Source organism: Camelus dromedarius, chromosome 11 (genome assembly GCF_036321535.1).
Source record: "Camelus dromedarius isolate mCamDro1 chromosome 11, mCamDro1.pat, whole genome shotgun sequence".
NCBI classification, from domain to species: domain Eukaryota; kingdom Metazoa; phylum Chordata; class Mammalia; order Artiodactyla; family Camelidae; genus Camelus; species Camelus dromedarius.
In genome coordinates, this window is record NC_087446.1 from 40280000 (window position 1) to 40307953 (window position 27954).

The following is a 27954-nucleotide window of genomic DNA, read 5'->3' on the forward strand; positions in this document are numbered from 1 at the left end:
CCAGGATTGTCTACTGGAGCACCCTCACATGGTTTGGCTTCCTCACAGCATAGTGGCCTTGGGGTAGTCAAACTTTTTATATGGTAGCTCAGAGCTCCAAATGTGAATGTTCCAGGAAAAAAAGGGAGAGGGCAAAACCTGCATTTCATTTATGACTTAAACTTAGAATTTCTGTCATACTCTATACTGGTCCAAGCAGTCATAAACCTATCCAAAGTCTAGGTTGGGGGTGGGTAGAATGAGGAGTATCAAGACCACATTGTGGAAAAACATGTCTGAAGGAAGCTATTGTTGCAGCCATTTCTGAAAAATACAATCTGTCATACTACCTTTTGAAATGGACCAAAAGCAAAGAAGCCACAGAAGAATCCATTTAGAGAAACAGAGCCCTGAAAGAGGCCTTAGTGAACACACAGTGCGTCTACCCTAAGGATTAGCAATTCACTCCTGAGAGGATCCCTCCACAGGCTGGGCAAGTGCCAAGGACATCAGATAAGTATAAGGAGTGGCTGGTGTCTAATTGTAGTTCTCTCAGTCCCCAATCATGTGTAATTCCAAGGTAGGAAGGCTTTTCATCACTGAGCTTCCTCACCTTTAAAATGGAGGTAATTCTTGATCATGTTTCACCAGTAGTGTTGTGAGAATCAAGTAAAATATTGTGAGGAAAATTCGTGGCAAAGTTGTCCACAAACTGACTCCTCCGGTGGACAGCACACTTCGACAATGCAACTGGGGTGGACCATGTGCTGCAGATTCATCTTTGCCACCACTCTTCCCCATAGCAGCCACCCTCCTGTTTTTGCTTGCCTATTTCAGAAGTAGGAGAGACAGATGGAAGCTCAGAGAGGGCACATGACCTGGACAGGGCAACACAGACAAAAAAAGTAACCAAAACCTAGATCTTCAGGCATTGCTTAGACTTTCCATTCTAAAGCCTCCAGGTGACTCTGACCTTAGCTGAGAAGCCTGACGAAGATTATAGCCAGCACCTGGAGTCACACTGCCTGGGTTCATATCCAAATTACCTACTAGCTGCGTGACCTTGGGAAAGATAATTAACGTTTCTCCATATATTAAATGAAAATAAGACCTCCCACACAGGTTTAAAAGGTAACCAAGTGAACAAAAGGCACTTAAAAAGGTGCCTCCCACATAACAAGCACTTATTTGCTGTTATTACAAATACTATTGTATATTTAGTATATAATAGGTACTAAACGTTTGAAAGTGAGAAAGTAACATCCAAAAATGTAATGAAATGTAATGGCGGAGGAATTCCTTGAAATGATACATTCATTTTGGAGAAAACTTTAAAAAATAAACCCCAAATCTCTACCATTTGTCAGCTCTAAGTCTCTGGGGGCAAAATAAAGGTCGGTGGAAACTGGCCTCTGATGCCTACGATTCCAATTTCATTTATTTTATTAAATCATTGCCTCCACGAAGCCCGCAGACACCATCACAAGCGGGACAGTCCTGTACAGCCCATTCAAGTCAACCCACACAGCACAGCCAACCCCACGTGGATTCCTCGCCCAGCTGCAACCGCTTTCAACCCTCTCCCCACCCTTTCCTATTCGGCGCCTTCGAATGACGTCAGAACCGGGCGCCGACGCCACGGGAACCAGTGTCTGCGCCTGCGCTGCGCCCAGGTGGCGGCTCAGAGCTTGTCAGCTAGTGTGTTGGCTGGAAGGCCGTTAGGGTTCCGGACCCGCTGGGGCCCAGTCTCTACCGTGAGGCGTCGGTGCGTCGGGGACCATGAACCGCAGCCGCCAGGTGACGTGCGTGGCCTGGGTCCGCTGCGGCGTGGCCAAAGAGACGCCAGACAAGGTGAGGCCTGGTCGCCCTGAGGTGAGGGGAGCGGCCTCTTCGCAGCACCCTGGGTCAGCCCCGCCTAGGGGACCTGGACCCAGGACGCGCGGCCCAGGCGCGGCTGCTAGGACTGACCCGGGTGAGGCCGGCTGTGGCCAGACTGTCGTGATAGGGCTGCAGCTTCTGGGGTCTGGGACTCCTGGGCCTAGGAGCAGGGGCCGCGCCTCCTCATGGTCCCTTCCCTCAAGCGCAGCCCCACCCCCTCAAAATCGCTCACACGTGGATTTCACGGGCCTGGAAGGTGGGGGTGCGGCTCGGAGTGGGAACTCCCCAAAAGTCGCCTTGACGTCCGCGCAGCTTCCCCCACACCCTAGTGTGTTTTCAGGCATAACGGGAAGAGGGAGCATGTATGTGAAACTCCACTTTCCACTCCTTCGCTCGGCGTGTAGAGGAATAAACTGGATGAAAGCTATGGTGTAGAAAAACTGCTGTGGAGACAATGTCGTGAGTCTGGGAGATACATTAGGAATTTCTCGCAGTGAACCAAGTGAGATGTGGATGTGGCAGTGGGGATGAGAGGTAAACGTGACAGTTATGAAGAGGAAACCTTAAAGACTGAGCCGGTAGCAGGGAAGATTACTTAAGATACTTAGTGCTTTCTGTGTTCCAGGCATTGTTCAGGATCCTGGGATAGGCATAAACAAAACAAGAAAAGTCCCTGCTTTTATGGAGTTGACGTGTATATGTAATATTATGTCATTGGGAATTAATGCTATGAAAGAAGAAAGGGAGTGTTTCAGTGTTACTGGGCCAGTTCCACCAGACACAGACGGTTTTATTTACCAGTTTTCTCCAATGTTTGGTTCACAATAGGCATTCAGTGCGTATGTACAGAACAGGGACAGGAAATAATCTCATATTAAAAATTACTGAAGGAGGTAAGATTTGTTAAAAAAGGGACATCTCGCCTTTCAAATAGTTGAAGATGGTGATTTCTAAGCATGTTTATAGTTTGGAACCACCTGGGGAGCTTCAAAAAAATACCAATTCTGAAGTGATTTAATTGGTCTGGAGTATAGCCTGATTCCCCCATGTGATTCTAATATGCAGACAAGTATGGGAACCATTGCTTTAGGAGTTTATAGGAAGAAGAGATTTAATTTATTCTACAAAGTCCCAGGAAGGAAAATTCAAACAAATAAGAGAAATTAGAAAAACAAGTCTCTTTTTATTAAACTAAGAACCTTTTAGGTTGGGTAGGTGTGGTTTTAATTTGGTATTTAAAATATATACGTTTCAAGTCTTGGTTCTATTTGTGGACAAATTTCCAAATTGCTCTGTGATATTTTTGTTACTCTGTTACAAAATGAGTTGCTACAACTGGAGATTGTGATGGTGGAGACCTATTGACACATGGGGAAAAACCATATGTGCAATTAAAAAAGGACTTTTAGTTTCTGGAGCTATCCAACTATAGAATGTCATCACTGTAGAGGATATCCATATTATCAGAAGCGTTTTAGTACAAACTGGGTGATTGATTGGCTCATCACCTATCATCAAGCATCCCTACCATGGGCGGAATGATAGAAGCTTAGTTTAGCAGTGATAGAGGTGTTTTAAAAGATACTGAAGCATTGATTAGGTAAGGAAGGCCAGTTTTGAAGTAAAGAGAATGACTTGAATTTTAAATCAGAATATCCAAGTGGAGAGTCTTATGGGTAGTTAGAAAAATGGAACTGGATTATATGTGGCTAGAGAAGAGAAAGTTTGGAGTGATCATTTCAGAGACAGTGGTTTTACTCTTGAGAATGAATGAGCTTTGTGGGGAAATGAGAGCATGATGAGTGAATACTTGGCAGTGATAGCAAGGAAAAGAGCAGGGGATGAAGGCAAGGGTGGTTTGTTAAGGAAAATCCACAGGGAAAACTGGGAGAAGCAGCCTAGGAGTCTGAGTAATTGGAAGAAAATAAGATGGGCTGTCATAGAAGCCAGTTTATACAAGTCTGTCTTTTTTGATAAAGACTGGAGAGAGGTAGACTGAACATGATTTTTGAACAGTTCTAGGTTAGAAGGGATCTTAATTATAAGGACCTGTGAAAACTCCATTTACATTAAATTTAGAGACCCTGGATTGATACTCGATTTTTTTTTTTTTTGGCCTGTTTTTTGTGTTGAGTTTTTTTAGGGGTGGTGGTGGGGAGAGGTAATTAGGTTTATTTATTTATTTTCTAATGGAGGTACTGGGGTTGAACCCAGGACCTCGTGCATGCTAAGCATGTGCTCTGCCACTGAGCTATACCCTCCCCCCTCGATTTCTTTTTAAATTGAAGTACAGTCAATTACAATGTGTCGATCTCTGGTGTACAGCACAATGTCCCAGTCATTCATATACATATGTATATTTGTTTTCATATTTTTTCATTAAAGGTTATTACAAGATACTGAACATAGTTCCCTGTGCTATACAGAAGAAACTTTTTTAAAATCTATTTTTATACATAATAGCTAATGTTTGTAAATCTCAAACTCCCAAATTTATCCTCTTCCACCCCCTTTCCCCAGTAACCATAAGACTTATTAAGTCTGCGAGTCTGTTTCTGTTTTGTAGAGATGAGTTCCTAGTGTCTTTTTTTTTTTTTTTTTTTTTTTAAGATTCCACATATGAGTGTTAATGTGTGGTATTTTTCTTTCTCTTTCTGGCTGACTTCGCTTAGAATGACATTCTATAGGTCCATCCACGTTGCTGCAAATGGCATTATTTTATTATCTTTATGGCCGAGTAGTACTCTATTGTGTAAATATACCACAACTTCTTTGTCCAGTCAGCTGTCATTGGACATTTAAGTTGTATCCGTGTCTTGGCTATTGTAAATAGTGCTGCTATGAACATTGGGGTGCATGTGTTTTTTTGAATTAAGGTTCCCTCTGGATATATGCCCAGGAGTGCGATTGCTGAATCATATGGTAGATTTATTTTTAGTTTTTTGAGGAATCTCCTTACTGTTTTCCATAATGGCTGCACCAAACTACTTTCCACTAGCAGTGTAGGAGGGTTCCCTTTTCTCCACACCCTCTCCAGCATTTATCATTCCTGGACTTTTGAGTGATGGCCATTCTGACTGGTGTGAAGTGATAACCTCATTGTAGTTTTGATTTGCATTTCTCTGATAATTAATGACATTGAGGTTTTTTTCATGTGCCTATTGGCCATTCATATGTTTTCATTGGAGAATTGCTTGTTTAGGTCCTCTGCCCATTTTTGGATTGGGTTGTTTTGCTGTATGAGCTGTTTATGTATTCTGGAAATTAAACCTTTAGGCTTTCAGCTTTTCACCATTGAGTATTATGCTGGCTGTAGGTTTGTCATAAATAGCTTTTACTATGTTGAGATGTGTTCCCTCTATACCTACTTTGATAACAGTTTTTGTCATAAGTGAGTGTTGAATTTTATCAAATGCTTTTTCTGCATCTATTGAGATGATCATATGGTTTTTGTCCTTTCTTTTGTGGATGTAGTGTATCACATTGATTTATTTGCGTATGTTGGACTAGCCTTGTGTCCCTGGGATGATTCCAACTTGATCATCGTGTATGATCTATTTTATGTGTTGTAGGATTCTGTTTGCTGATATTTTCTTGAGGATATTTACATCTATGTTCATCAGTGATATTGGCCTGTAATTTTTTTTTTTTTTTTTTTTGGTAGTGTCTTTGTCTGGTTTTGGTATCAGGGTGATGGTGGCTTCATAGAATGAGTTTGGGAGTACTCCCTTCTTTTCAATCTTTTGGAAGAGTTTGATGAGGACTGGTGCAAGTTCTTTGTATGTTTGGTAGAATTCCCCAGTGCAGCCATCTAGCCCTGGACTTTTGTTTGTAGGGAAGTTTTTTTATTGCTTATTCTGTTTCATTTCTGGTGATCAGTCTGTTCAGGTGGTCTTCTTTTTTTTTTTTTTCTTGATTAAGTCTTAGTGAACTACATGTTTCCAGAAATTTGTCCATTTCTTCTAGATTGTCCAGTTTGTTCCCATGTATCTATACATAGTATTCTTTTATGATATTTTGTATTTCTGTGGTATTGGTTGTAGTTTGTCTGTTTTCTTTTCTTATTTTGTTTGTATTCTCTCTCTTTTCTTCTTGGTGAGCCTGGCCAAAGGTTTGTCAATTTTGTTTACCCTTTCAGAAAACCAGCTCTTGGTTTGATTGATTTTTTTTCTATTGTTTTTTTAATCTCTGTTTTATTTATTTCCTCCCTGATCTTTATTATTTCCCTCTTTCTGCTTACTTTTGGTTTTGTTTGCTCTTCTTTTTCTTATTTTAGGTGGTAGGTTAGGTTGTTTATTTGAGATTGTCTTCTTTTTTGAGGAAGGCCTGTATTGTTTCTTTGGACTGCTTTTGCTGCATCCCATAGGTTTTGTGTGGTTGTGTTTTCATTGTCATTTGTCTCAAAGTATTTTTAAATTTCTTCTTTGATTTCATCATTGCCCCCCCCCCCCTTTTTAAGTAGCATGTTGTTTAATCTCCATGATGTCGTTTTTCTCTCCTTTGTTTTTCTTTGGTTGATTTATACTTTCATGGCGTTATGGTCAGAAAAGATGCCTGAAATAACTTCTGTCCTCTTAAATTTGTTGAGGCTTCTTTTGTGCCTGAGTACACAATCTATCCTAGATAATGTTCCATGTGCACTTAAAAAAAGGATGTATATTCTATTTTTGGATGATGTAATGTCCTAAAAATATCAACTAAGTCCAACTGTTTTATTGTGTCATTTAGTTTCTTGTTGCCTTATTGATTTTCTGTCTGGAAGATCTATCCAGTCATGTTATTGTGGTGTTAAAAGTCTTCTACTATAATTGTGTTCCCATCAATTTCTCCCTTTATATCTGTTAGTATTTGCTTTATGTATTTAGGTACTCCTATATTGGGTGCATATATGTTAACAAGTGTAATATCCTCTTCTTGTGTTGCTCCTTTAATCATTATATAGTGTCCTTCTTTATCTTTCTTTCGCCAGCAGTGGTGCCTCTGATCTGTGAAGACAAAGGCTATAGCACCCCTCCCCCCTAGCATGCACCAGCAGTGTTGCTTTCTTTTTTCTTTTTTTTTTAAATAGGGCAGTCTGGCTGTTCTGTTCTGTATACACTCCCAGCCATGGTGCACAACACACTCCAGTCCCCTGAGGTTGCCTCTGTGCAGTCGCCCCAATTCTTGGGCAGCCTGCTCCGGCTCACCCCTTCTGGCTCGCCTCTAGGGCTGGGGATTGCAGGGACCCTTTGTGCCCATTTTACTTAATTCTGTCAGTCAAGGGCTGCTGTGCACAGATCTGAGCCTCAGAGGTTCCCCCTCTGTTCCTGCTGGCCTCTGTGTTGGAGAGAGGGGGAGTCCCAGTGTGAGAGCACTATTCCTCCTTTGCTGCTCCCTCCCTGCAGGACAGGTCTTGCACTAATATTCTCCTCCTCATCCCCCTCCTCCCCCTCCACCCCTCCATCCCCTCTTCCATCTCCACCAGATTTGTGGCAAATTTTGTCTCTTGAAGAAGGTGATGTTCTGTCAGTTCAGCAGATGTTCTGAATGGGTGGGTCCGTGGATGTCTCTCTCGGTGTATTCATGGGAGAGGGTGAGCTAAGAGCGTCCTACTCCATCATCTTGGCTGCATCTCTCCTGATAATTCGATTTTTAATGTCTCTTGAGTTATATTTTACATTAGTTTACAAACTTATTTTTAATTCAAAGACTTTTGATTTCCTAAAATATATCGTAATGAAATATTTGCTCTCTTCCAGGTAGAGCTTAGTAAAGAAGAAGTGAAACGTCTCATTGCCGAAGCAAAGGAAAAATTACAGTAAGTTACAGAATGTTGATGCCTGTAGTAAAGTCAGATGAAATGTAAATCTTAAATAATGATGACGGGATGGTCTTGTTGTTGAATGGTGCCTTTTGGGTGATGTCCTTTTACTTTTCTTTTTTCATTGGTGTAGAGAAGAAGGTGGTAGTGATGAAGAGGAGACAGGTGATCCTTCAGAGGATGGCATGCAGAGTGCCCGTACCCAGGCACGACCGAGGGAGCCCTTAGAGGATGGCGACCCAGAGGATGACAGGACCCTGGATGATGATGAGCTGGCCGAATACGACCTAGATAAATATGATGAGGAAGGTGACCCAGGTGAGAACTCACTCACTTCTACTAGTTTTTAGTCACAAATTCAGTGCGTCAGATCATGCTTCTAGTGTTCCAGAGCTTTACTCTGAGGCTTTGTTGTCCTTTATGTCAGATAATCTGGTTCAAGGCTTGGGCAGACAGCGTGCTTCCTAAACTGTTTCCTGAATTGAAAATCAGTTCAACCCACTAATATAAAATCTCAAAAAAAAAAAAATTAGTATTATATGCTTTGTTGCAAGTAGTGATTATGATAATCTGTAATTCATCTTTCTTTGTCTGCAATAATTAGAGAGGAGTTATTACCTCTATTTTACAGAAGAGAGAACAGGCTTACAAAGATGAAATACCTTTGCCAATGTCACACAGCTGGTGAATAATGGAGCTGAGGTTTTAATAGTCTCTGGCCTTCATGCTTTTTCACTGTACTTCATTAGATGCAGAGGATAGTTTTTTTCATTGGACTCTGGGTTGTGGGCCTCTGAACTTGTTACCATCCTGCTAGGACAGAGTACCATGGGAATACAGAGCAATAAGAGCTAAGCAGTCTACAGAAATGGCATTCAGAAACTGCTCCCTGACATTCTCCACACCCTGCAGAGTATTGGTCCTGTCTTTCTCATCTGGTGGAAATTCCCATTTGTTGCCTATCAGGTGTTATTAGTCCTGCCTTCTTAAATATCTTTAACCTTCGCTATCTTGATTATAATATGTCTTAGCGTTGGTCTATTCGAGCTCTTCCTGTTGGGGACCCTCTGTGCTTCCTGTACTTGGATATCTATTTCCTTTTGGTTTGGGAACTTTTCAGTCATGATTTCTTCAGATACCTTTTCAATCCCCTTTTCTCTATCATCTCCTTATGGGACCCCTATTTTGCATAGGTTGGCACACTTTATATTATCCCATAGGTCCCTTATATTGCTTTCATTGGTTTTTACTTGCTTTTCTATCTACTGTTCTGATTGGATGACTTTTTTATGTGTCTTCTAAGGCACTTATTTATTCCTCTGCACTATCTTGTCTGCTTTCGACTGTCTTTAGCTCAGCTCCTATCTCAGCAATTGAGTTTTGTTTTTAATTGGCTCCTCTTTATAGTTTCAATTTCCTTTTTAAAGCATTCTCTGTCTCTATTCATAGTCTCTCTTATTTCTATCAGTGCTTTTATCACCCCCTTTTTGAAGCCATGATCTAGTAGACTGTTGAGATCTGTCTCATTGTTCGTTCTTTCAGGGGACTTCTCTTGTTCTTTTAATTGGGAGTGGTCCCTCTGCTTCATTTTACTTATATTTCTCTGGCTTCTAGGAGTATCAGTTATCTACTGTGGTCTTGAAGGGCTGTTTTATTTTTTATTTGTTTTTATTTAAAGTGGGAGCATTCCTATGTAGACTGTGTGCGTCTAATAGTTTTGTTGCGAGGGCTGTTCTTAGTATGGGTGGTTGCCACCTCTTTCTTCTGTGAGTGTTGGCTGTTATCCCTTTGATTGGAGGTGTGGTTGGTGGTGTGATCAGAGCCTGCCCTGATTGTTGTTGTTGAGCTGGACCTCCTTTTTTGTTCTGTGGTTGTCACAGCCTTGACAGGGGCCGGGTCTGCTCCCCTGTTGCTGGAATAGAGGCTTCTAGACCCGTTTCTGAGCTGTGACGTGTGGTAAGCAGGGTTGGAGCGCTTCATCTGGAACGAAGTATCGCTGAGTACCTCCGCAGGAGATGTCCCATTGGGAGGTGCTCTCCGTGGTGTTGTCTGTCACTTGTTACGTGGGCGGGCTTACAAAGTATTCTTTGTTGACGCTGCCTTTGTCCCCACCTTAGCTGCGGGAATGTTGGCCACCTGCTCTGATGTCCCCCAGGTTCTGGCCCCCAGGACCACCAGTGCAGATTCACCAATGTCAGGTGATAGGACCCACCGTAGCAAGCATGTAGTCACACACCTGAATCCGTGGTGCGCCACAGGGTCAGTGCAGTCCCCAGCCCTGCCTTTGCATGCCGTATGGTATGCCAGCCTGTTGTAAATACCCGTAGTCACCCCCGCCATGCACCAAAATTCCGCTCACTGCTTATTTGTCCCAGAGGGATGGGTCCATCAATGGTCCAGAGAGAGCAAATCCACCCTCTCTGCCTGGGGTTATAAACAAATCTTAGTCCCTCCTATGAAGTTGCAGGGCCACTAGGTATAGATTCAGCTTTCAGCCCCACCTCCATGCAGCAACCTTGTCTATGACAGAGCCCCACTCCTCTTCTCGCAAGAACACACCAACAATGGAGCCAGGCAGAAAAAGCAGCTGTGGTGCAACTGCGTTGTACCCCTCCCCTCCATGCACACCAGCAGTGGTGCTTTTTTAATGGGGTCCCAGGCTGTTCTATTCCACACACACCCCCAGTCAGAGCTCACACCAGCCTCCAGTCCACTGAGGCTGCCTCTGGGCAATAGGCCCCAGCCCTCTGCCCAGGCTCCTCACTGATCTCCAGCAGCCAGTCCCAGCTTGTCCCTGCTGGCTTGCATCTAGGGCTGGGGATCACAGGGACACTTCATGTCAGTTTCTATTAGTTCTGGCTACCAAGTAGCTGCCACTTTCTCCTCTGACCCTCAGAAGCTCCACTTCTGTCCCCACTGACCTGGCTGGAGATGGGGCATCCCAGTTTGAGGGTGACTTCCTTTGCTGCTCCCTCCCTACAGGACTGGTCCTGCACTGGTTTTTTTCTTTTTTCTTTTTTTCTGTTACTGAATTTTGTGAGAATCCTCCTGTATTTCAAAGCGAGAGACACTGCCAGAGTTCAGTAGGTGTTGTGTGCAATTCATTGGATTTGTAGATGTAATTCTTGGTTTACTTGTGGGAGAGAGCGAGCTGTGAGTCTGTACTCTGCCATTATAGCCTGTCTCTGTGTTTTATTCATTTCGATTTATAAATTCTTACAGATACTGAAACTCTTGGTGAATCTCTTTTGGGTCTTACAGTCTATGGGAGTAATGATCAAGATCCTTATGTTACTCTGAAAGATACGGTAAATATTCGCATGGCTTTTCTAATTCTGCTCCTTAAGTGTTTGAAAAACCTTATCAAATATCTGATTCTAGTCAATGACTTTTTCTCTGTCCACTTAGGAGCAATATGAACGGGAAGATTTCTTGATTAAGCCCAATGACAATCTCATAGTTTGTGGCAGAGCTGAACAGGACCAGTGCAATTTAGAGGTACATGGTAAGTGAAATACATCCCTTACTAAAAGGTTCTCTACTTTAGTGATATTAAAATAACTATAATAGTAACTATGATGAATTTCTAAACACCAGGTCCTGCTGTATCTCATTTAGTTGGGTTACCTGGTTAAATTCTACATGGTCTGCAGACTTCCTGGTTATTGTGCCTGGGTATGTGAAGTCTGATGTGTCATTTTAGTATCTGACTTTATTTATGGAAAATGATCCCCTGGAAAGTTCTAATAGGGGTTTTTTATCTTTTATTTAAACACTTTTGCTAATTTTTGTTTTTCTTTCTCCCTTCATTGGAGAAAATGGAGAAAACCTAGAGGTAAAACTATTTTTAAATGCAAGAAAAAACTATAATCTCTTTATCCCAAGGTAACTTGTTACCTTGGCTTTTTACTCCAGTTCACTTTCTGGCTCCTTTTTCTTTATATGGTGAAGGTTATATTCTATATAATTTATCCTGCTTTTTCACAAATTCATTTCAGATATTTCCCCTTCTGCAGAACATTTTATTTTCTTCATAAAAATTCAACTTAGAGGCCCACAGGTTCTCTTCAGGAACCAAAAGGTCATGGTCACTTTTCCCAGTTCAGGGAATGTTTGCATTAAAGCCAGAGGTGAATACAGTTAGTTGACCCTTGAACAACATAGGTTTGAACTGTGAGGATCCACTTATACGTGGATTCTTTTTCAGTAATAAACACTGTAGTGGAGAAACACTGTACCAGGGATATGGAGGGTGGTCTGTAAGTTATACACGGACTTTCCACTGCATGGAGGGTCAGTGCCCTTAACCCCCACGTTGTTTAAGGATCAGCTACTTGGAATCTGAAGCAGACAATGATTCACATTTTTCTTTTTATTTGAATTTTTAAATCAAATATCTTAAAGTTGATATTTATTAATTCAACAAACATTAATTGAATGATTATTTTCTTAAAAACACCTTCAAGATGTCTGGAATATTCTGCCTCCACATTTTCCCTTTTGTTTTTCTTGCCCCTTTCCATGCACACAGATCCTCAGACAGGTCTGTTTTTGCCCAGATACTCTCCTTCCCCAACAGTCTTCTATTCATTTGCCTTAAAATTTGGAAGCTTTAAAGAGATGATTAGGCTAATGCCTTTTATTATAGGAAATACAGTTGCATAGTTTGAAAATTAAAACCTTTAGATTTAATGTTTATTGGCATCTTTTAGGTTACTTTGTCACTTATTTCTTTTATTAGCTTGGATTTCTGTAACTCTTCACAGTTGAGGGCTGCCTGCAGGAAGCCTAATAGGCCATCTTTATCCCATGGCCCGCTGAAAGGCTTTAAATAGCAAATACATGTGAAGCTATTCTCCTAATTATCTTTGAACTTTTTATGTATTTCAAATGAAAACTTTGTTCATGGAATTTTTAAAAGACCAATTCTAATTTCAGAAAAATTGAAACTGTTACAGTTTGTCATCATTGATTTTTATGCATTTTCGTGTGAGAATTTATTGTAGTCATTCCTTTGAATCTAGTGAGTATCAGAGTGGAGTTGAGAAGTTAAAGAAAAACAGTTGTCTTCCTATTTTGTTCTAAGTTAGGTTATTAATGATATATTTTATTTGGATTTGGTCTGAATCTCCAAGTTACCCAGTGTATCTCTGTTCAAGAATAATTTCAAAATTGCATTCTGAATTAGATCTGAATGTTGATCTGACGTGGTTAAAAGAAGATTAAAGCATCGTCATCAGGGGGAGGGTGTAGCTCAGGGGTACAGTGTGTACCTAGCATGCACTAGGTCCTAAGTTCAATCCCTGGTACCTCCACTGAAAATAAATGAATATACCTAATTACCCTCAAAATAAAATAAATTAAAAAAAATTAATTAAACTCAATTACAGCATCATCATCATTTTTATTTAAAATGTAAGCTGAGTACATTGACCATAGGTGAGGTTCTTGCAGGACCACTAACTAATCATTTTGAGCACGCATTTTAACCATGAAATGATGTGCTAGAACATTACAGAGAATCTGCTAATCCCAAGATCTATCACAGGTTTAGTGGTCTGAGGAATTTTAAAAAATCATTTGCTTATCTTAACATTACTTCTTTCTAGTAAAAGACATATTTGAGGGAAATCTGTGATTTCTTGGGCTCTATTTTATCAATGTTTCACTGTATAATTTTTAAAGTTCTCCTTAGTTACTGATTTTAACAATATTTTTGTTCCTTAACATTGTAACTGTGAATGATAAAGAGCTAATTTTTTTTAGTTGCCATATTCCAGAAGAGTGTTCTCAAGATCATTATTTAATTTGCTGGTCTTCATAAACTTTTTTTTTAATTGAAGTAATTTTTGACGAGCATTTAGATTTCTAAATGAGTTATTTCTTTCCAGTGCTGATTCATTCTTGACTTATAGCCAGATAGATCTTTAAAAGATAAAATTATATTGAAGTACTTCTTATGGAGACATCATGAGCATTTGTTTTCTGTAATAAATGAACCAGAAAGTAGGACCATTGTAGCTGGGGAACATGCGGATCGAGTATTCAGGCAGATGTCAGTTCTCTTGTCAGTACTGCTGTTCCTCTTTGGAGCACACCAGACAATGGGAATATGTTAGACATGCAAAACTTCTGCCTAGTAGTAAATACTTTGGAATCTCTTTAGTGCCATCAAATATGTCTCGCTTTAAGCCTATGGCTCCCATAGGTTTAGGGAGAGTTTGTTCTTTTGAGCTGGATGTGATTTCTTATTCTGATATAATAAAGTCTCTTCCCAATCTTTTCAGTTTATAATCAAGAAGAAGATTCTTTTTATGTACACCATGATATCCTGTTGTCTGCATACCCTCTGAGTGTGGAATGGCTGAATTTTGATCCTAGCCCAGATGATTCGACTGGTAATTAGAAAACTTAAGATTACTCAATGCTCTTATTCCTGTGTTTTTCCTAGCCCACATAAGTTACCTATTTTGTATGAATGTTTTCAGAATTGTTGATATTTTATGAAGTTAATGTTCTTTTATGAAGTTATAGAGTTCTCAAAACATAATCACTTAATTGTTTGGGGCTGTATGTCTCCAGATTTCAGACAGGCTGAAGAGGTAACTTCTCCACTGTAGGCAGAAGGACAGGGCCTGAAAACCATTTTGGGCTGCACAACTGTGCAAAGATCCCATAAAAACCCAGTATAAAATGGCGTAATGCACCTGATGTTACCAGCTAGAGTGTAGTGCATGACCCTTTTCAGAACCCTCAAGTAAAACCAAAATGAAGAGAGAATTGGATATCAACTACTATATATAAAAATAGATTAAAAAAACAGATTTCTTCTGTATAGCACAGGGAACTATATTCAATATCTTATAATAACCTTTAATGAAAATGAATATATGTATATATATATGTATGACTGGGATATTATGCTGTACACCAGAAATTGACACATTGTAACTGACTGTACTTCAAGTAAAAAAAAAAAAAGAGGAGGAGAATTGGGCTTTCATGTTAGTCACTGTAGCTGTGCTGCACACTGCTAGTTGTCCCTGTCATACTAGGGCTAAAAACTCTTTAACACTCAGTCCCTCATGGCAGCCTGTGAAGGCGGAAGGGATTTTCTCATTACATGTGTGAGGACCTGGGGACCAGGGGCCTGAGTCTTTGTTACTCAAGTGTGGTCTGAGGGCCAGCAGCACAGCATAGCCATCACCCAGGAGCCAGCTAGAAATTCAAGGCTCAGGGTCCCAACCCAAGGCCTCTTGAAACAATCTGCATTTTAACAGCATTCAGGTGATGTACATGCATATGAAAGTTTGAGAGAAACTGCTTTAAGCCATTACTCAGTGTGTCATTAAAATTTATTTTTAAAATCATAAGTACATCATTTTCTCCTGTAGGAAATTATATTGCTGTGGGAAACATGACCCCCGTTATTGAAGTGTGGGACCTTGATATAGTGGACTCTTTAGAGCCAGTCTTCACACTTGGAAGTAAGCTATCAAAAAAGAAGAAAAAGAAAGGAAAGAAGGTAAGCAAGCTAATAGATATTTAAACTCCAATGACAAACAGAGAGGTTTGGTGGGAGAGGGGACAGGGGATAAGAACATACACTTTTTCAGTTAGATAGTTTTGGTGGAAGAGGACAGGTAGTTATAAAGTTATTGTAGTTTCTAGTTTCAAAATGCCCATCCAAGGAAAAACTGATTTCTGATTACATAAAGCCTCCATTGTTACATTATTCATCTTTACACAAAACAGATTACTCTCTGGTCATGATCCCGCTTTATAGATAGTAGCTATTCACACTAATAAGCTATTTTTGAACTTTTAAAATATTCATTTAGCCTTGAGTATGTTGAAATCTAAATACCCCTCTATTAATTCTTATAGCTTTTAGAACTGTTCAGTTTTGAAAGGGAGGGATTGATTTGTAGAATTATAGCACCCACATTAAGAACTACTATAGTTTTTTTCCCTGAAAAAGAATATCATGTATCTCTATAGTAACAGAGAGACAAGGTGTTTCCAGATCTTTGAGCATGTGCGCTCAAGATCAAAACAGTAATCTTAAGGTTTAAAGAATCTTTCAAATTAGTGTTATCAGTTTTGTTTGGGGAGGTAATTTAATACCAAAAATAATTAAACTGAACAATCATTACAGAATTCCTCAGCAGATGGGCATACTGATGCTGTCCTTGACCTTTCTTGGAATAAATTGATCAGGTAAAAAGAAATACCATTTGAAGGATTGTTAAAGACTAACCGTTGTGGTTTTTCCTCATGCCTGCACTTGTCTCCCTACACTGTGTGTTTCGAGTCTTTGTGTCCATGTCTTATCTTTTCCTGCAGTATATACTGCTTGAAGGCAAGAGCTCTGCTGTCTGTCCTTGCATACCCCACATCACCTGCCAGCTTTTTGCTTAGTAGAGGCTCATTACATATTTGGGGACCAAGTGCACTCCTCTCCAGCACCACTGGGAAAAACAGGATGTACCGCAGTGCCAGTGGTGCAGTAGAATTATTTCTTCACGGAAGGCAGGCCTTTTTCTCACTTCATTTAGTTTTCTCAACATATCCACATGTTTTTGTTTTTGTTTTTTTTAAACTGTGGTGAAATATATATAACATAAAATTTACCATTTTAATCGTGTTTAAGTATACAGTTCACTGGACACTGTTATACATTGTTGTGCACCACCATTCAACTCCAGAACTTTTTCATCTTCCAAAACTATAACCACATACCCATTAAACAATAACTCTGCATTTCCTGCTCCCCCCAGGCCCTAGTAACCTTTGTCTCTATGAATCATTCTACTTTGTCTCTATGAATCTACTCCAGATACCTCATACGTAGAATCATACAGTATTTCTCCTTTTGTGACTGGCTTATTTCACTTAGCTTAAGGTTCATCCATGTTACAGCATGTGGCAGGATTTCCTTGCCTTTTAAGGCTGAATGATACTCCACTGTACATGTATACCGTATTTTGTTTATTCCTCTGTTGGTGGGCACTTGGGTTGCTTTCACCTCTTGACTCGTGAATAATGCTTCTGTTACTTACATAGATATAAGTAATGTGGACTTACATGTACGTTAGAGTCCCTGCTTTCAGTTCTTTTGAATATATAGCCAAAAGTGGAATTGCTGGACCATATGTTAATTCTGTTTTTACCTTTTTGAGGAACAGCCATACTGTTTTTTATAGCAGTTGCACCGTTTACATTCCCATCAGCAGAGCACAAGGGTTCCAGTTTCTCCACATCCTCTTCAACACTTGGTACTTTCTGGTTTTGTTATTGTTGTTTTTATAATTGCCATCCTAACTGGTGTGATGTGGTATCTCATTGTAGTTTTGACTTGAAATTTCCTAATGATTATTGATGTTGAGCATCCTTTCAAGTACTTATTGGCCATTTGTACATCTTCTTTGGAGAAATGTCTATTCAGGTCCTTTTGGCCATTTTTTAATTGGGTTAGGATTTTGTTGTTGTTGAGTTGTGGAAGTTTTTTTATATATTCTGAGTTTTGATCCCTTATGAGAGTTATCATTTGCAAATATTTTCCCCCATTTGATGGATGGGTTGCCTTCAACTCTCTCGTTAGTGTCCTCTGATGCACAAGTTTTTCATTCCGATGTAGTCTAATTCATTTTTACTTTTTGTTGCCTGTGCTTTTAGTGGTATATCCAAGAAATCATTGCCAGATTCACTGTCATGAAGATTTTCTTCTAAAAGTCTTACAGTTTTAACTCTTAAGTCTTTGATCTATTTTGAGTTAATTTTTGTATACTCTGTAAGGTAAGGGCGCAACTTAATTCTTTTGCATGTCATCCACATATTTTTTATATTTACCCTTAAACAACAGTTACCCCAGAAGGCCATTTTCCAAATAGTGTAGTTGGTTTGAGGGACTACTGTGGCAAGAAGGTAAGCACTAGGTTGAGTACAACTTATCTGCAGGGGTGAGAACAAGCTGGATTACCCAGTGCACTTTTTTTTTTCCAAAGCATTTCTGTCACACTGGACACTTCGTAATTATGAGCATTCTAAGGAAAATCCCATAGTGCTGGCTTGCCTAAGAATATGTTTGTGTTCGGACCTCTCCAGAGTTACGACCATTTGGGGAAATGCACCTGAGAAGGTTGTTTAGGTAGTATTTCCCAAACTTAGCTGCAAACCAGAAACTTCTGGATAACCTTTTAAAGTACAAGTTCCTGGAAAAAAAAAAATGAAATTTTGCCATTTACAACAACATGGATGGAAGTGGAAGTTTTTATGTTTAGTGAAATAAGTCAGATAGAGAATAACAAATACTGTATGTTATCACTTATATGTGGAACCTAAAAAATGAAATAAGCAAATGAATATAACAAAATAAAAACAGACTCTCAGATACAGAGAACAAACTAGTGGTTATCAGTGGGGAGAGGGAGGAGAGGAGGGGCAAGATAGAGGTAAAGGTTTTTAAGATACAAACTATGTATAAAATAAATAAGCTACAGGTATATTGTACAGCACAGGAAATGTAACCAATACTTTATAATAACTTTAAATGGAGTATAACCTATAAAAATAGTGAATCACTATGTTGTACACCTGAAACTAAAATAAACTGTAAATCAACTATACATCAATTAAAAACAAATAAAATGCATCCTAAAAAAATAAATTAAAAATTAAAAAGTTAGAAAGAAAAAACTACAGATTCCTTGGTTCTAATACCCCAAGATTGAGTCAGTAGTTCTGAAGCAGGGGCCCAAGAATCTGTTGGTGTTTTGGTTTTGATTTTGTTTTTAAAGCTTCCCCCAGATGAATCTAATGCTGCCAGGCTATAGGTAATTGGGTTTTGTTTGAATTGGGCCTGATCCTGACTAATGGGCATATAAATAAGAGATCTAATAATGAGTGCCCTGTGCTTTAGAAACCCACTCATATTTACAAATCTAAACTGTCACAATGATTACATATATTAAGTTCTCATCGTATAGCAACTGTTACTTTGATTAACTGAAAGGTCAGTCTAATGCAACAACCTCTCATCAGCATTCCAACTGATTCATCATTCCCTTTCCCCAGCCACAGTTCCCTAGTTCCATTTAGCTTCTTATTGGCACCTGTTCTCCCATCCTTCCGCATCTGCACTCACATCTGTTTGACTCCAGTGGCACACGTTTCTTTGCTCCTTAACTCTTATGTCTCCATCTTATTTTAGATCTTGGTTTTCCTTTCCCCTTTCTTTACTGAAAAGGTGCAGTATGTCTTGAAATATGTCCCATACGCTGGGTGCATAGAGTTTGGGACTGTGGTGAAGAATAACATGTTGGCCTTGTTAACTGGTGGGACCTTGGTTTCTAGTAAAATGCTCCCAGTTAAAAAAAAAAAAAATGTTCTCTGCTGATTCATTCTCTTGTTGGAGTGCTCTTCTTGCAGGTGTAGTGTTCAGAAGTTTTGTTTTTTGTTTTTGATCTTACACAGTAAGAAATTGAATGTGGAAATAATTTCAGATATTTTTGGAATGATTAAAATGAAAATGTACTATGAAATTTTAATTTTTTGCTTTTGGGAGCCATTGTTTATTAATAAACTGATTATTGGGAATTTAAGTTAAATTTAATGTATAAAATGCCAGGGGCTTAAAACATGACCTGTATGCAGGACTTAATGGTAGAAAAAGCTAGCATGACCCAAATATACATGATCTTCTTAAGAGACATTGCATATATCAGTAAATATATAGTGACTTATAAAATGACTTATAAAACTGAAAGTACTTTGAAGTAACTTCTTGAGGAAATAATACCTAAAAATGGACCCATCAACAACCTTAACAGTATGTTGATTTTCTGAACAAAAAGATTACTGTCACTAATGACGTAATTTTGTGTTGAGCCATTTTAAAGCTAGATGTTGAAGAATGAGCTTTCAATTTTAGGAGTGTCTGTATTTTTTAGACAGCATCTAACATTTATCAAGGGCTCACTACGTTCCAGTCACTCAGCCAGGTACTTGGCATAGCAGCCCTTTGAGGTTGGTTGTTTCATTCTCATTGGCAGGCAAGGAAATGTAACTTAAGTCTTAGAGCTGGTAAGAGGCAGCACTCAGGAATCCATTTTAGGTTTTCTGGGCTCTAAAGCCTGTGTTCTGTTGTGGAACTACATTATTAGCTCTTGATCCCTGACAGGTAGACATCCTGGGTTTTTTCTATTAAAAATATTTAATGCTCTTTTTTTAAGGGAAAAAAAAAAGTTGAGATGTATTTCATACTATATGACCTAGCAAATACACGTATCAAAAAATTCACTTTAAAAGTGTTTCAGTGATTTTTAGTATATTCACAGAGTTACGCAACCATCATCACTAATTCCATAATATTTTCATCAATCCAAAAAGCATGCTATGCCCATTAGCAGTCACTCTTTATTCTCCTATCCCTCCAGCCCCTGGCAGCCACTAATCTACTTTCTTGTCTCTGGATTTGCCTGTTCTGGATATTTCCTAGAAATGGAATCATAATAAATGGCCTTCTGGGTTTAGCTTCTGTTCCTTAGCATAATGTCTTTGAGGTCCTTCCATGTTGTAGCATGTATCAGTACATCATTCTTTATTGCCAAATAATATTCCCTTGTATGGATGTACCACATTTTGTGTATTCACTCACTGGATAATGGACATTTCCTTTGTTTTTGCTTTTTGCATATTATGAATAATGCTGCTAAGAACACTTGTGAACAGATTTTTGCAGGGACATATGTTTTCATTTTCTTGGGTATACACCTAAGAATATAATTGCTAGTCATATGATAGTGTCTTTGCCATTTACATTCCCACCAGCAGTGTAGGACAGAGGGTTCCAATTCTCTACATCTTGTTAGCACTTGTCTTTTTCATTATAGCTGTTCTGTGTATGAAGTGGTATCCCATTTTTTTTTAATTTCCCTAATAACTAATGGTTTGAGCATGTGAAAACATGCTCATTGGCCATTTGTCTATTCAGATCCTTTGCCCATCATTTAATTGGGTTGTTTTATTATTTAGCTGAGAGTTCTTTATATATTCTAGATGCAAGCCCTTTATCACATACAATTTACAAATATTTTCTGTTCTGTGGGTTGTTTTTTCACTGTCTTGATAGTATAATTGCAACACAAGTTTTTCATGTTGATGATACCCAATTTATTTTGTTTATGTTTTTGTCATATGTAAAAAACCACTGCCTAACCCAAGGTCATGAAGATTTATACCTATTTTCTCCTGAGAGTTTTATAGTTTTAGCTCTCACATTTAGTAGCCCTGTGATCTATTTTGAATGATTTTTTTGTATAGTGAGGAAGGGGTCTAAACGTCATTCTTTTGCTGGAGAATATCCAGTTGTCCCTGAACCATTCGTTGAAAACACTGTTCTTTTCCCCACTGAACAGTGGATAATCTTGGCACCCTTGTCAAAAACCAATGACTATAAATTTGAGGGTTTATTTCTGGACTTTCCTATTCCTAAAGTCTGTACTTACTGCCAGTACCATTGTTTTGATTACTGTAGCTTTTCAGTCAATTTTGAAATCAGGAACTGTGAACTTTCTAACTTTGCTCTCCTTTTTCAAGATTATTTTGGCTATTCTGGGTCCCTTGCAGTTCCATGTCAATTTTAAAACCAACTTTCAGTTTTTTTGCCAGAGCCATCTGGCATTTTGAAAGGGGTTGGTTGAATCTATAGATTAACCTGTAGATGGCAGTATTTCTGTCTTAACATTAAGTCTTCCAGTCTGAACATGAGCTATCTTCCTATTCATTTAGATACTCTTCAGTTTCTTTCAACAATCTTTTATAAGTTTTCAATGTCTTGCATTTCTTTCATTAAGTCTATTCCTAAGTATTTTATTTGTTTGAATGCTATTATAAATGGAATCTTTATATGTAATGCTTTTTATTTTTAAAAGATAACCTGATTTGTTTCCTTTCTCAGAAACGTACTGGCAAGTGCATCAGCTGATAACACTGTAATTCTGTGGGACATGTCCTTGGGGAAACCAGCAGCTAGTCTTGCCGTACACACAGACAAGGTATGGTGATTTAGTGGGTAAAGGGGATTCTAAAAAAATCTGGGAAGCATATTGGCTACAAATAATCCGAATATTTATATATGGCTTTTTGTGAATTACAAAGTGCTTTGACTTGGTATCTCACTGGATTGTCATAGAACCTTGTGCTTTACAACATGTTTACAGAGGCTCCTAAAAAGGGCTGAGGGTGTGTCAGTCACCAAATGGGGTTAAAGAATTTAACAGATGTTACTACAGAACTCAGGGATCTAATGTGCTGATGCACCTTGTGAAAATTCCAGTGTTTGGAGTTGCCCAGTAAGTTTGATTCCCCCCCCCCCCACCTTTTTCCTTCTGATTATACTTTAACATTTTAGGGACATACATATTCTCCAAGCACAATTTGGGGAATACTGCATTGTGTCTTTCAGGTGTCAGCCTTTACTGGGAAGCATGTTTTGCCCTTTTGATTATGCAGTACATTTATATTTCTTTAAATAGTAGAAACAGTGCCAAATTGATTCTCACCAAGTATTAGGCAGTTTTACCAAAACCAAACAAACATTGACCTGTTCATTTATGTTTCCTACTTTTAGGTACAGACTCTTCAGTTTCATCCATTTGAAGCACAGACTCTAATTTCTGGATCATATGATAAGTAAGAAAATATCTCAGGAGTTATTGCTGTTTTTATCCTCTTGAACTAATTCAGAAAGTATCACTTGATACTCAGGTAGAATTTATTACTGAGGCTTCTGGGTGTTTAAGTTTTTAGTAGTACTTTTTCCCTTTCAACTTGATCCTTTCAGCCTGCAAAGGAATATCGTTCTATCATAATAACATAGTTCCTAACTAGCAACTGCTGTGATTTTTAGAGGGTGTATAGCCACTGCTGTGAAACAAACCATTGCAAAATTCAGTGACTTAAAGCCATGAACACTTATTGCCTGTCCTCTGTAAGGTTGAGCTGACTACTCTGGGTTCAGCTGGCAGCTCTGCCAATCTTGGCTTGTTTCAGCTGGGCCCGGAGACCTGGCTCTCCTCGTGTTTCACATCTCCTGGGACCAGCAGGCTAGCCCAGGTTTGTTGTCACAGCAAGGTCAGAATTAGAAGCAGAGATACCAATGCCTCCTAAGACCTGGGCTCGGAACCAGTACGGTGTCTTCCTCTCTTGGCCAAAAGAGGTATCACATGGAGTTGGAAATGGACTATGCCTTTATGGGAGGAACTTCCAAATCACTGACAGGGGCATGTATATATAGGGAGAGGGGAAAATTGGGACCACTGCAGCCCACCACAGAGGGGTTTCCAGCCACATGTATGGGGTTTTTTTTGGTTTTTTGGGGGTTTTTTTGGTTTTTTAACAGATTCCGTCTGAAGGTGGGAGAGGTAGCTAGCAGAAACAGAAACCAACTTGCAGTCTTTATTTTGATTCCTTATCCTTTTGAAAAGTACTATGTTTATGTTTTTCAGTTGGGATTCATTCAGAATTAGAGAAGTATATCCATCAGTTCCCCAAACACAGTAACCTGCTTACAGAGAGTAAGCATGGGTGGCTGAGACATGAGTTATCAGTCTCAGCACTGCTGGGGAAGCAGAAATTAGAAATTGGCCTGTTCTTTTGGAAATAGAAAGGATTCATCTTGGAAGTAGAGGATTCATTCTGGAGGTCAAGGCCAGAGCCACCAGTGTCTTTAGGTGACAAGACCCGAGTCTACCAATTATAAAAATCAACTTGTCGTCTCTACTTTTAGAACCTTAAAACAGGCTTTAAATAATTGGCTCTTGATTTCACAGTCTTATTACCATGTCATTTTAAATAAACTGAAAATACAGGAGAATTGAAGTCTTAAAACCCTGACTGTGCCCATATCTGTCCAGGTCAGTAGCTCTGTATGACTGCCGGAGTCCAGATGAAAGCCATCGAATGTGGCGATTCAGTGGGCAGATTGAAAGAGTGACTTGGAATCACTTTTCACCTTGTCATTTTTTGGTAAGTATGCATATTATTTGCTTACCCAGGTTGCTAATGACTTAGACTCTTACACTGCATTGTAGAGAGGATGTCTGAAAAGCTTTTTCTACGTTAACAACGTGAAGTATTTGGATTGGAGTCTTTCTGAAAAGGATTTTTAACAGAACAATGGATCCACCACAAAAAATAGTAAATATGTTAACACTTTTATTAACTTCCAACCATCCCAAAGTGTGCCACATTTTTTTAGTTGTAATAATTAGGTGATAATTGTAAAAATTATTTTGAAATAGAAAGCATGGCTAATATTGTTTTTATGCTTTTTTTAATGGTTAAATCAGTCCAAGAAAATAACCCTTTTTGTTTAAATATTAGTACTTAACTTGAGCTGCAGTGATGCAAAGCCTATTTAACAAATATAGCAGGAAAAAAGTGTATAATCTCTTAATCCCCTTAATATCTGTAAGATAACAGTTTTCTATGTAGCATCCAAAGATGCCACTGATATTTCAATCCATGTAGAAGTAAAAGCCCAGCTTTTATCCAGAGGGGAAGGTTAATTAAGGAAATTGTTATACATCCATATACTTCCTAATTTTCCTAAAGTATGTATGGAGTGTTTTGTAAAATGAGGGAAAGAATCCTTAAAAGAAAAAAAAAAACTCTCTTAAATATGGATAATTTTATTAAGTTTCTTGCCATTTTGATTTTGAGAACATTAAATCTCAACTCTGCACAGAAGTGCATGCAGCTCCCCGCTGAGCTGTGTGAAGCCAGATTCCATTTTATAGTTATCAGGAGTGAGGTGCCAGTTGTATTTGAATGTGGTATTGTACTTTGGCTCTCAACAGGCAAGCACACATTTCCTGAGGTTATTAATAGATGGTCATCAGCACTAAAATCACAAATACTTAGGAAAATGGAAAGTAATCAAAATAAAATGGTTTACCTCGTTCCCCCCAATCTCAAAGGATGAGACCTCCCTCTTCAGTTTCTGTCCCCATCCGCAGCCTGGCTTCAAGACCACAACATGTGTCCTCCCCGTCCTGGCTGTTTCCCTTGGCTGTCTATAGGCTCAGGTCTCTCTCCCCTCTTTGACTAGGTCTCTCTCTTAATTCCTTCTGTTTCCTCTCCCTTTCTTCAGTGTTACTGTAATCTGCCTTTCAGTTTTTATCTGATTAAATCTCTGCCAAAATATTGATAGCATTGGCACTCCTTTCTTCAGAACCCCTAGGCTTCCCTGATATTCTTTGTAATTCCCTCCTCCCTCTTTGGTTCTTACTTCTTCCTCAGCCTGTACCTTAAGTGGCTGTGCTCTCCAGGCCTTTGTCCCCAACACACTGCACTTTAATTCTGTGCACCTGGGATGTGTCCTCTCTGTTCTCATGGATGTAACTTCCACCCCTGTGCTTTCATCTCTCTAACCCTGGTCCATACCATGGCCACAGCTTCATATTCAGCCTCACGTTCAGCTGCCTAATAGACGTATCAGCTGAACTAGAACTTGTCCATGTTAATTTTGTAATGAGCTCCTCAGGTAAGTCAGGTACATGGCTGACTTTCACTATGATTTATACTACTTACCAGTTGCTAAATTTTATTGTCATGTAGCGTCATGTCCATCTTTTTACTCTTTCCAGGCCAGTACAGATGACGGCTTTGTATATAATTTGGATGCACGTTCAGATAAGCCAATTTTTACACTTAATGCACACAATGATGAAATCTCTGGTGAGCAAGAATTGTGTTTCATTTCTATTATGATGAAGTAAATCTATTTCAGAGTGAGTCTTTGAGCTAATCTTACCTTCCTTTAGGTCTTGATCTAAGCAGTCAAATCAAGGGCTGTCTTGTGACTGCATCAGCAGATAAGTATGTGAAGATCTGGGACATATTAGGAGACAGGCCAAGTCTAGTTCACTCAAGGGACATGAAAATGGTAAGAATATCCTTGAGCATCTTGGTTTTTTCTGTTTCTGACTTACTGTTTGTCTTACTCTAGGAATCACTGCATTAAAGAATATGTATTTGTTGGGAAGTTAATTTTGGGCTTAGTCAAATTGTGGGAGTTTTACAACTCAGGACAGTTTTGGGAGAAATCAAAGACTGGTTCCTTTTCCAACTCCGTAACAGTTGCCTTGTAAAAACAAGGATGATAAGGACATGGTTTCTAGGACACAACTGGAATAGCCTTTTTTTTTTAAACTCAGGGCCATCCCAGGAAACCCTTGAACCTTTAGGGCACCGTATCTGTTGAGGTCAGTTTTTCACCTGCCTCTTTTTATAACTAGTTCTTATCACACTGAAATTGATCACTACATAGTAGCAAAAGTTTTAAAAATGACTGGAATTCATTCATCAAATATTTATTGAGCACATACTGCAGTCAGGCACTGAACTCTAAAACTGCAGATATATTTGTGTGTATGTATATATATATATATATATATATATATATATATATATATATATATATATATATATATATATATGTAAGTATGTATGTATGTATATATACATAAATTTGTGGAAAGGCAGCTTACAGAACAATTTTTATATTTAAATACTTAATTACTTGAATGCTTATATTTAAATCTAGAAGACCCTGTCCCAAAACATGAACAGCTGATTATCTTACTGATTTTATTACGTTTCCTTATTTATTACTAGATAACATATGCATCATAGAAAATATAAAGGGGAAGAATTAAAAGTTTAAAAAAATGATTTAATAGTGATCTGTGGTATCAGCATAATTACGTAAAAAGAATTAAAGTTTCTGGGACTATTGAGCAGGTTAGACTTAATAGGAAATCTCTATTAGAGGGACCTGAGGGTCCTACCTGTCCTCACAGAATGTCCATCGTGTTGAACTTGGCCAGCTTTGTATTGTAATGATAACCCTTCCAACTTGACTGAACTTTGCAGGAGGCCTGAAAGAGATACTGGTGAGTTAGTTTTAAGTAACCATTCAAATCATAGGTTCTTGTAGACAGGACTAAGGATCAAGGTTGGGGCTCTCTGGAAAGACTGGAATCACTGACTTTGTATTCTCTTCTCAGGGAGTTCTCTTCTGTTCTTCCTGTTGTCCTGATTTGCCATTTATTTATGCTTTTGGAGGTCAGAAAGAAGGGCTTCGGGTCTGGGACATAAGTACAGTCTCTTCAGGTAAGACTTAATTTCCTGCTTTCTCTGGATGAGTTCTGTAAGAGCTAACATAGAAAGTGTGACTTGAATACATTAGAGAGTGAGCAAAGGTAGATCCAGTGTTCATCCCCTTAGTACAGCCTGCTTAGGAAATAAGATCAAATGTAATTTGGAAATGTTCAGGTTCACAAATAAGTTTGTCTTCATGCTTTTAAATGTAGGTCATTTAAAAAATATCTTAATGATAAAATTTGAATTTTAAAATTAAAAGATCTGAAGAGCAGCCCTCCTTTCCCAACAATGACCCGTCCCAGTGTAAATATTTGTGCTTCCCACTCCCCCAACTATTTTTCCTGAAGGGGCTACTCTGCTGGGCTGTTTATTATTTTTGATGTAATCTGGAACAATAAAGCCCCCCTATCTGATTGATGAGAAAAGGTCCTAAATCCAAAAAGGCTCTATTCTGCTCATGATGCAGAGAAAGATGAAAGTAGGAAACAATTCTACTCCTGCATAATAAGGGAGGGACAGAGTCACTGTTATCATAGATTGGACATCTGTTAATCAAGGTGAAGTGGATAAATCCAGGACAAGGCAAAGAAAGTTTTTTTTTTTTTTAAGTGGACCAGCTTAAAACAGTTAATGTTCTGAATGAGGTTAACTTTATTTTGAGTTGGTTACTTCCCATTTATAAAGTGCTAAATATATTTTCAAAACAAAATTTCCACCTCAAGGTAGAGAACCTCATTGCTCATTTCTACATTTTAGTCTCTTTATATTTTTATAAGCTAATTTTTTGATCTGGTAGTTTAACTATTTATTTATGTTTTTAGTAAATGAAGCATTTGGAAGACGAGAGAGGCTTGTTCTCGGCAATACAAGAAATTCATCTATTAGTGGCCCTTTTGGGAGCAGAAGCTCAGAAACACCAATGGAATCTTAAAAAGCTGGCCTAAAAATGTTCCCTGTGTAGCTGCAACCATGCACACAACAAACAGAACTGCCAGACATTCCTCTCTGCAACTGCGGGGGCAGCAGACAGGGCTGGTCGTTGTGCGTACCTTTCAAGCTTGTGATATGTATGCTCCACCTGCATTTCTTGAAAGGGATAATAAAAGTTTGTTTTTTTTTTTTTTTAA

General features: G+C 38.8%; 1 protein-coding gene across 1 annotated transcript; it reads left to right on the forward strand.

The window, feature by feature from the left end:
• The first annotated feature begins 1640 nt into the window (after positions 1-1640).
• Positions 1641-27954, forward strand: PWP1 (PWP1 homolog, endonuclein). Its single transcript, XM_010994177.3, has 15 exons — positions 1641-1830; positions 7596-7654; positions 7791-7975; positions 10880-10965; positions 11066-11162; positions 13945-14055; positions 15052-15182; positions 15816-15877; positions 21618-21714; positions 22290-22351; positions 23575-23686; positions 25309-25399; positions 25486-25607; positions 26731-26836; positions 27649-27954. The coding sequence occupies exons 1-15, from the start codon at positions 1759-1761 to the stop codon at positions 27756-27758; spliced, it is 1503 nt and encodes a 500-aa protein (XP_010992479.1). The 5' UTR covers positions 1641-1758; the 3' UTR covers positions 27759-27954.